Below are 10892 nucleotides of genomic sequence, written 5' to 3'. Positions count from 1 at the left end.
TTTGAAAATAAACTGTGCAAGTTTTCCTTCCCTTCCCTCAATCATAGCAAAGCCTGTTTTGCAATGACTCCTCTCTTTGAAAGGAAACTACTCTTTCCCTTGCCTTGCCTTGTCTTTCCTGTGTGTGTGTGACAGGGTGAGAAGGATGAGGGAGCAAGCCAATGTAGTGCTTAGCTGCCTGATGGTTCAAATCACAACAGATGTATAGGTTTTTAAGAGATTTTAAAAAAAAAAAAAATCTTAAAAAAAAAAAAATCATAGTAGACTGCTTAAATATTTATTTAGAATGAATGAAGGATCTCTGTGGAATGTCTCTAGAAAGCCCAAGATCACCTCTGCATTGAGATCTCTTCTGCTGTGAAGGGTGTCCAAGATGACTGAAGAGCTGCCCAGTAATATGAGAAAAATACTGAATTCTATATATTTTTATTTGTGTACTATATTTCCCATTGTAGGTGAAACAACACAGAATTGCCATTCTTTATAAATTATTTTTTTAATTTATTTTTATTACATTCAAAACAATTTGATTCTGACCATCAGGTTCCTGCCAAATTCTGTAAAGCATTTTGTTTTTAATTCTGGAATTCTTACTCAGTTTTGAATTACCTTGGACACTCTAACTCTTTAACCTGGAATAAGAACATGTTCTAAGAATGGTAAGCAAAGATCTGTTGTAAAACAAATGTGTAGTTACTCAGAAATAGATCTGTTTGTGATGCATTCCTCTCTCCCCTTGTGTAAGCTTATCAAGACCAAGTAATGTGGTCTCTTGTTTGTGAAGACTGGAGATTACATGTGTGATTTAAGATTTGTAACCGAAACAGTCATGGACAGCATCAGATCTTCTCCTTAGAAATAATTTTGTTTAGAGAACCAAATGAACCAACTTGAAAAATAATAGGTATTTGAAAGTGATTAAAAGGAAAAAAAAAAAAAAAAAAGCCCCCCCCCAAGACATTTATGTAAAAAGGATTGCTGCTAATTATGCTAATTAAAAATATTGATAATTAATCAACAGAAACAATTGTCTGAGTCAGAAAAAGATGTTGTATTAACATCCAAAGTGTTGATTAACATTTGCTTGTTTGTGCACCATTGATTTTGAACTACAGTTAAGGTGTTTTGTTTTTTTGTTTCTTTGTTTGCTCTTTTTTTGTTTGTTTCTTTTCTTTTCTTTTCTTTTGTTTTCCAAAGAACAGGTTTCTTTCTGTCTGGTGCTAGGACTTTCATCTTAATAACTGTGTGTTAATGATTTAGTGCTGTATCTTTATCAAACACATAACATTAACAAAGCAAAAGATTTTCCAATTTGTCATTCTAACAAGTCTTAAAATGGCTGTGATTAATTTTTAATTTAATTTTATTATTATTATTTTATTTTAAAGGAAATAAAGATCTTGTGCTAAGGTTATGGTTTCATGCTATCCAAATCAAGGCTACAAGGTGTTAGTTCCTATCCATATAAACACGTGAGCTGTGGACCATTGATTAGTATAATCTCAGAAGTTAGGTTAGAATTGGGTAACTACAGCCAGCTGAAGAACATAGTAAATTATACCCTTATATCCTCATGGTAAATAAAATAAAATAAAATAAAATAAAATAAAATAAAATAAAATAAAATAAAATAAAATAAAATAAAATAAAATAAAGGAGGAGAGGAGGAGGGAGGGAAGTGGAGGTGCTTCCTAAGTACTGATATATTTACTTATATTTTACGTAGAGAAATGGAAAATGTTTTGAGATGTGTTTCTATCAGATAGAGGTTTAATTAAAATATTTTACTGTTAATCTATCAATTACAGTTCCATTACAGTTCCAGGAAGTGGGAGTTCACTTCATTAACCTAAACTTGATATTTTTCACTGACAGATAATTGTGATGATCACTTGGTGTCTGGTTTGCCTCAGTCATCATTCAGCAGTTCATCAGAGCTCTCTAGCAGTCACAGCCCTGGCTTTGCAAGGCTTAATCGAAGAGAGGGTGAGTGCACTTTATTAGCTGATTGATGTTTCTTTCTTTCTTTGTTTTTGTTGTTGCTTTTTTTTTTAAAAAAAAAAAAAAAAAAAAGGTAAAATAAAATAGAGCATTTTCTTACCTGTGCACAAAGTGGAAATGATGCATAGTGAGCGTGTTTGGGGACACTGAGGCAGGAGAGACTTGCATGTGCTATTTTAAGGAGAGTGGAAAGGTAAAATTATCTGTCTCAAATGACTCACTACATTTAGTTTTCTTTATGACAAAATTTTGTGAAGATTTTACTAATTTTCATGTAAGGGATTCTTCCTGACTGATCTGAAATCTTCATGTCATTTTCCAACACTAAATATAGACAGCTTTGGACATATATTTGTGTCTATTCCAAAAACATCTTTTAAAAATAATTTTGTTTCTAAGCAAAATAATAATAAAAAAATAAAATAAATTATGCAAATAATCTTTTCTCATGGAAGAGAAATAGAGGAAATGCAAAGATATGAGTGTTATTTCATGACTTTATTTAAGGAATTAGAGATAAATACTTATAATAAAGTATTTTCTCATAGTCAGATGGAACTTCCCATGTTTCAATTTTTGCCCATTATCATTTGTCCTGTTTCTGGGCACCAATGAGTAGAATTTGGCCCTATCTGAAGAGGGCCAACACACTACTTTCAGATATTTATACATATTGGTAAGATTCCCTCCCAGTCTTCTCTTTGAGCTAAACAGCCCCAGCTCTCTCAGCACCTCCTCATGTGACTGGTGCTCCAGCCCCCTAATCATTTTCGTGGTCCTCCTCTGGACTCATTTTAATAGTTCTTTGATCTTGTTGTACTGTGAAGCCCAGAACTGGACACAATACAACAGGTGAGGACCCACCAAGACTGAGTAGATGGGTAGGATCACCTCCCTTGATCTGCTGACAGAACTTTTCCAAATGCCCCCCAGGAGACCATTAGCTTTCTTGGCCACAAGGGCACACTGCTCTCACAGTTAACCTGCTGTACACCAGGACTCCCAGGTCCTTCTCCTAAGAGCTTCTTTCTAGCAGGTCAGCCCCCAACCTGTACTGACTGGTACATGGAGTTATTCTTCCCTATGTGAAGGACATGCACTTGCCTTTGTTAAAGTTCTCCTCCCAACCCTTCAGCCTGTACAGGTAGGTACCTGTGAATAGCAGCACAACCATCTGGGATATCAGACATTCATCAAGTTTTGAGTTATCAATAAACTTGATGAGGGTGCACTCTTTTCCTTAACCCAGGTCGTTGATGAATACGTTGAACAAGACTGGACCCAGTACCAACCCCTGTGGGACACTGTTACCTGCAGGCCTCCAATTAGACTGTGACTCTGATTACAGCCCTCTGAGCTGTACCATTCAGTTAGTTCTCAGTCCAACACACTGTCCACACATCTGTCTCAGACTTCCTAAGCTTGTCTATGAGGATGTTATGGGAGACAGTGTCAAAAGCCTTGCTGAAGTCAAGGTAGACCACATTCACTGCTCACCCCTCATCTACCCAGCCATTTGACTCTTTGTGTACTATGAAAATTTTTGTACCATGTATTTTTTAGAATTATCTTTTCCTTCACCTTGTCCTCTAAAACACGTGTACATTATAAATGATCATGGCTTTACCTCTGGCATCTACCTACCTCATGTAGATAAAAAGCAGTAGGATGCCCAATTATAAGATTGCTAGCTCTCTGTTTTCTCTGTATATCTCAGGGTCACAGTACTCAACAGGGTAAAGATCAGAATGTCTTATTCATTTTGTATGTTCAAAACATTTTATTTGGCTTAGTAATCAGACTGTTTGGTTAGGTTCTTTTCAGTTCAGTTAAATGATTCTGTGGAATTGTGTTGATGGGACAAGACAAAAAAAATATTCGGACTTCAACAAATTATTCTAAAATAAATTACTCTTATTTTTTTAATTTTTGCACTTAGAGTAGAGAATTATTACTTGATATTAAGCATTCTGTTACAGAATAATGTGAATTAGATTGATATGTTTTTAGTGTTTGGTGGGGAGTGATTTTGACCTTCTAGCAAATTCAATTTAGAAAAGTAGATTATCCCTATTCAGTAATGCACTTGTTTTTTAAACTATCAAAGTTAGGGAAATTTGAACACAGTTTAGACAGGAAAAGTAGAGTGCTTTTACACAAATTGTTTAGAAGTCAAGATGCCCTAATTCATCAGTAGAGTAATAAAATAAATCTGTATATAAACATACACTGTTTCAGACACCAGATAAATGGTAGAAATTACCAAGAAGTTAACCTGAAAAGCAATATTTGAGGTTACAGTGAATAAGAGAATAGGTCTTTAACCACATAGTTCTGAATGTAAAAAATTAAAAGGAAATGATAAAGGAACTGGGGAAAGAAAGCTACATTTTTTGAAGAAAAAAAAAAAAAAAAGTGTGGATTTCAAATAAAGACTGAATAAAAGGTGCAACATAGACATAGTAGTAGAACAGCTAACCATGATATTATAAGCACAGAATATCTGTATGTTTTAGGTCTTTGTTTATAAATGAAAAAAATAATGTGCTTGAATTATGTGAGGGTAGAAAAGGGGATTTTCGGTTCATTGGCTGCCAAGGAAAGTGAAAACATCTAAGAATAAATTGTTAAATGTTCTGAAAACTTTGCATTAATATTGGTGCATTGGTTTCATGAAGCTTTACAAATATTCAGTACATAAGTACAGACAATAAAATACTCCTGTTAAGTGCTAAAGTAGTTGCCATGACATCAGTTCTGCCTGAAATAATGGAAGGCTTGAAATAATAGAAAATACAAGATGCAAGTAAAAAGAATTAAATAAAAGGAAAATAGCTGGAAAAAGTAGACCTTAACAACAACAAATAACAAAACACCCTGATTTATTTATAACTTTGATTATTGATACATAACTCAGAAATTTAGGGATATGTGTGCTTTTATAGACTTTTGGCTAAATGCTGCATGACATTCTAACTTTAAATAACAGCAAAATATCAATACAGTCCAATTATATGGATTAAGATCTAGCTGGCTGATCTCAAAAAATATTTTTTTTTACTACATAAAGGTGTTTCCACTGAAGTTCTGGAGAAACTCTAAGCCTGTCTTTATTCATTACTTATGTTAATTATTACAAGTAAATAAAAATCATTTATGAAGAAATGCATAAATAATATATGGATTGGTGAAACAGAAAATAATCCTGCCAATAAGAGAAAAGGATGTAGATATGGTAATCAACTAAGTTATTGAAATAATCACATTTTAAAAGTTGGTTATAAAATTAAATGTTTAGAAGAAAGTATGATGTATGACCTCAGTCATTAGTTCTCATGTAGGAACTGTATCCTACAAAGTTATGATTATGAATGAATCTGGGATCTGAGCTAAACCAACAATATACTATTATTTCTTTAGTATGTTCTTTAGCAAAAAGAGGCAAGGAATCTTTTGTATGCACAAACAGATAAAAGGAGTTTTTACTCATTACGATTTTTTTTTTAATGCCAATTCCACCACTGACAACATAAGGAAGAAAAAAAGAGGTTGTGAGGAGATTTTATTTTATTTTATTTTATTTTTATTTTTATTTTATTTTATTTTATTTTTCAAATAAAACAAAAAAAAAATGAAAACAAAACTACAACAACAAAGAGAAAATAGAGAACGTATTTTTTTTTAAGTGGTTATGCTGTCAAATCTTCAAAAGACTTGAAAAAGGCAGAGATAGAAGCATTTAAGGATTTTTAGTTTTCTTTTTTTCTCATAAATTAGATAGACAACACATACTTCTGTACAGTATGTATCTATACCTGTTAAGCATCCCAAAACAAGGGCAAAAGAGGCCTGCACTGAAAACACACCTATTATGACTAGTGTTAGAAATCATGAGTACTAACATCTAACTTGCTACGTTGTGTTTCTCTCCAAACACTGTCAATAACATTTATGATGAATATTCAGCGGAAGTTTGGCATTACAGATGGTTTTCTTCATCTGGAAATATAGAAGGTATATTGAAATATTATTCTCCAACAATGATCTGTGGAAGAACTCCGTCAAACAGGAGAAGATTGTGTCATTGTTAAGGGCAGGGGTTCTTCTGGTTTTGACTGCAGTCTGATTAGTATTGTATTGTAGTTCTTTGTACATACATAAAGTCCTTTCATTCACCATTCAAATCCCAGCAGAAAATAGTTATTCATGGGGCTGTGAACCCTTCACACAAGAACATTGGGCTGCCTTTGAATTAATGATCTTTTGTAAAATCAGGTAAAAAATCAGAAAACTGTTGCCTGACAAGCATACCTTGTAGCTAAGTGAGCTGGACAGGGATTTGGCTGTGATTGCCATTCATACACTAATACTTTGGTTTAGAATATTACAGAAGAAAATTAAATACAGAAGCTATTAAGTAGCCAAAAAGTCTGGTTTACAGCTTTATTTTTCCCTGAAGTGGGAAGTCGCCCATGTATTTTAATTATGCTGTCAACTTACATAGCCAGATATTCAAAAGTAACCTAGAAACTTGAATACATTAAGAGCTACCAAAAAGAAAAGAAAAGAAAAGAAAAAAAAAAGTAAGAAAAAAAAAAAAGTAACTTTTTTTTCTCTGGTGTGCATATAGAACTGCTTTTTTTGTTGTTGTTGTTTGTTTGTTTGTTTTTTTGTTGTTGTTTTTTAGTACAGAGACAATCTGAAAGTTAGTTCATTCAGTATGGTACTCTTAACTTCATCTAACACTTTTTTTTTCTTTTTTTTTTTTTCAAAAACTGTAGTTTAATCACTTTTTAAGAACTTGCAGCATGTAAGTTGAAATGGAAGAAAGAACATTTTTTATGGGAAAAAAAGATTGATTATTGAGATTATTGACAAATACTTTTTTAAAAAAAGATATTTTTTTTTAACATGCACACACTGAATAAATACTGAAAATTAAAATTAAAAGCAAAATCAAAAACTTAGCATCTAGGTTTTCTTAGTCAACAAAAGATAATTAAAAAGAACTTACTCGCTCAATTTCATTAATATGTAAATAAAAATCATTAAATCTGGTAGTAAGAACATAGGATGAAAAAGATCTAATCTGATGGTAAACATTGTGCAAATCTAAGTTGATCCAACTAACATCATGGCTTATATTTTTATGATTTACTTGATTTCAACAAGTTTGTAGGGAAAAAGAAAAAAAGTAACATTCTGAATCTTTTATTCTTAAACTGAATAAGGTAATCAATGGCTACACTGACTAACACATAAAAGATCAGATGATGCATACTGCTGCATTGTCAGTGAAAATCCATTCAAAGTGTTGGTCAGTTTCTGAGGGAGAAATAATTGATTTTTATTTTTTAACAGCTCAGAATATTAGTTATTAAAAGTTTTTGTTTGTTTGTTTTTTAATATAATTGAACAACTTTGCTTTTCCTATAGAAAATGTTCTTAACAGCTGTTTTAAACACCTAAAGGATAACTTACGGGTATAAACAAAATTGTGTATGGTGTGTCATTTACTGTGCTATGTAGCTGTACTGGAAGAGTTTTAAGAAATTATCAGATTCACATCAGATACAGTGAAAACAGGATCTGAAACAACATTTCATTATTGTATAAAGCAAAAGTTATTTTTTTATTGGAATTCTGATACTTCAAAAATGTGTAGTAAGAGAGTAGTAAATTATTCCTAAGTGGAGTAAGCAAATAGTATAAAATATTTACAAGTATGTACAAAGCATTGTCCTTTCATGAACATTTATAAGGAGTTAGGAATATTCATACAGTTATTTTCAGAAGTTGAATTCCAGCTTTGTAATCAAAATCCATTCAAGCATAACAGAGCATAACAAAAGGTTTGAACCAGAGCTGTGTGAGAATATCTGTGCAATAGGAAATCAAAATGATAATGAAAAGCAGAGAAAAAGCAGGAAAAATCCTGTAATTGTTTGGGATTCTATTTCCACCTGAAATATAGCTATTTTTTTTAAGTGACTTTTTAAATTACTATTATTATTTTTAAAAAATGCATTGAGATATCATATTCAAATACTTCTAGAAATGAACTTGAATGGGCTGAAAAAAAGACCATACAAAAATGAACAAAGTGAAATTGTTACAGCTGGTTCAAGGTGAGAAAGAGTGACATTTTGTTGCTAATAAATGAAACAAACTTCAGCAACATCTGCTTATTGTTAAACAGGCCAAAATTAGACATTTTGGTTAATCTTCTAAATTAAAATATTAGGAAATTACCCATGTACACTTGACAAATTTTAATTGTACTGCCAAAACAATTTTAATTTCTTAAATTCCAGTCTCCTAAGGATTCCTTAATTATTCAGTTGAAAGGAAATTAATATAAAAATATTAAAACATTCTTCCTGTAACACTGTCCAAAAAATCCAGAGACTTTCAAGTGAAAATGTGGCATGAAAACTTAAAGTATCTGCCAACTCCTTTAAAATGTTTCTCTTTAGCTTCAATTAGCTCTCATTTACTGGCATACAACACTCTACAGTGATCCTCCTCTTCTTACTGCCAAAGCACAGGGACAGTACTGCCATACCGATTATTGCTGGTCAGAGAACTCAGAATTCCTAGTGAGAATTTGTTTCAAACCCTTGCAAAATAGTGAAATTGTTATGAATATCTTAGTCACTATATCCCACAGGAAGTGCCATACATACAGACAATTCAAGTAAATCCTGTTATGTTCATAATCTTATATTATACATATTAAATTGCATTCTTATTTACATCTTTAAATATCTTAAGGATGCAGAAAATCCTGTACTGAACCGTTTCAGAAAATAATCTGGACAAGATGAAATTAGATTAGACATGTATAAAAAGTATAACTTTGGGAAGTAAAAGAGTCATTATATAAAGCTGACTAATACCTAAAGTATGACTAACTTCTGGAAGTTTACATTGACTTGACTATATCTTGTCTTTTGCTGTGCAAGTAAATAGAAGTAAGGTATCCTGAATTCTTCAGGTAATATGATTTTATTCAATGTATATTTTTAAAAATATAATAATAAAGATATATGCAATATTAGATGTAATACCTTCAATACATAGATATATCATATAGTGTCATTAGGTATACAAAATGCATGTTTATATTTTCAGTCACTTTTTAAACTTTCTGACACAACCTAATCCTGTTTCAGCCATTTTTTTTGAAATTAGATTTCCAATGAAATTTTATTTCTTAGCAGTTTTGCTTAAATTTCACTTGCCTCCGGGCAAGATTAAAAACAACTTTTTTTTTTTTTTTTTTTTTTTCCTATCACTCTTATATCGTTTTGTTTTTTTCTTCTAAAACTGAAATAATTTATACTTTCAATTAATAATTTTCAGCTATTTTTCATGTTATTGTGTAAGAAGAGTTAGGCATAGCAAATAGTGTTAGATCATGAAAATTGTTGTAAAATAATGTTACATTATATTCCCTACTATATCTCCTTTAAATTTTCAGAGAACAATAAAATGTATCCTTGGTTTCTCAAACTTTTTTTTTTATTATTTTTTTTTATTATTATTATTTTTGGAGGGGGGGAGGGATTGATAGCCAGATAGTTTGTAATAAATTATTTGAATGTAGTGAATGGAAAGGATGGAATGGAATGGAATCAGTGTAACAAAAAATGGGTGTAAAGTATGCTACTTTACAATGTAGCATACAACAGCAAGTTACTCTCCTTATCCGTATTGTAATTAATTTCATTAACTGCCACTGTATTGCCAAGTATTACATAAAACTGCTATGGTTCATTTAGAATTGATTTGGATGGAATCAGTAGAACTTTTAATGATCTTTTTCTAGTTCTTTGAAATTGTAGCCATTTTAGAGCCTTTGCTGATACTTTTTTTTTTTTTTCTCATTATTACTTAATATAAGTAAAAATTCTGTTATACAAAATTCAGTGATACAAAATACATGCTATAGAGTAACATAAAGTTAAATATTTTGCATTTTTAAATATCATCATCATTGAGGAATCAGATGTAATAAATCTTAAAATTCATATTCGTGCCATTTGGAAGATCAAAGATATTTTCTTTAGTTATTTTCTATAACTAAATAATTTATGGGCATGTAGATATTCCAGAAAGCCTTAGCCTGAGTGTTCTTTTTATTGCCTCTCACCTTTGAAACAAAAAATAAGCAAAAGAACCTGAAATTTCCATAAACAGCATGACAAGTCATGAAATTTTGAAGCTTTTAGAGACTGCCTTCAATTTAAAAATTGGCAGCTCTGTAATTAATAAAATGGGACGTTAGGAAGATCTTAAAAAATAAATAATATTATATGTTGCCTCTTGTTGTGATCTGGAACAAAGGAAATTTCATCTTCATAATGTCACATTGGTACTTGATAATGGTTAGTATAAAATATAACTTTGGTCTGTGCCTTATATATTGTACATTACCTCATGAACCATGTTAAATAAAGGTAGAAGTTCATCAGTATGCATCTCAATATTTTGTATCTGAGACTTAAAAGAAAAAAAAAAAATATTCATTTGTATAGCCTTCTCCTCTTTCTTTGAGAATAATTCACATTAAACGGTTTGTGTTGGTTTTGTACAAAAGACTTTATTTCTTGACAAAATAGTTATATTAAACTTTATGTGGCCATTTGTTTTAGATGTTATTTTTATTTATTTTTTTCTTTCCCTCTGCTTTGGAAGAGCCAAAAGAAGTTGTATATGGAACTCAACATGGCCATGTCCAGAAAGCACATAAAGGATGCACTATTTACACATCTACTATTTATTTATGCACAGGTCTCAGTTTAGCCTTTTTGTAAGTTTGTTTGTTTTCTTTGTTCTTTTGTCTGTTGTTTTTTGTTTGTTTTGTTTTGTTTGTTTGTTGTTTCTTT

General features: G+C 31.2%; 1 protein-coding gene across 1 annotated transcript in view; it reads left to right on the top strand.

Annotated features, from left to right (window-relative positions):
* The first annotated feature begins 373 nt into the window (after positions 1–373).
* Positions 374–10892, top strand: part of CNTNAP4 (contactin associated protein family member 4) — a 175667-nt gene continuing 165148 nt past the window's right edge. The window contains exons 1-2 of the mRNA XM_035309930.1: positions 374–392; positions 1876–1986. Of these exons, the coding sequence (XP_035165821.1) occupies positions 374–392; positions 1876–1986 (130 nt within the window). The remainder of the gene's footprint in view (positions 393–1875; positions 1987–10892) is intronic.

This window comes from Oxyura jamaicensis, chromosome Z (genome assembly GCF_011077185.1).
Source record: "Oxyura jamaicensis isolate SHBP4307 breed ruddy duck chromosome Z, BPBGC_Ojam_1.0, whole genome shotgun sequence".
Lineage (NCBI taxonomy): Eukaryota > Metazoa > Chordata > Aves > Anseriformes > Anatidae > Oxyura > Oxyura jamaicensis.
Note: the sequence above shows the minus strand (reverse complement) of the source record. Positions and strands in the feature narration are given on the sequence as shown.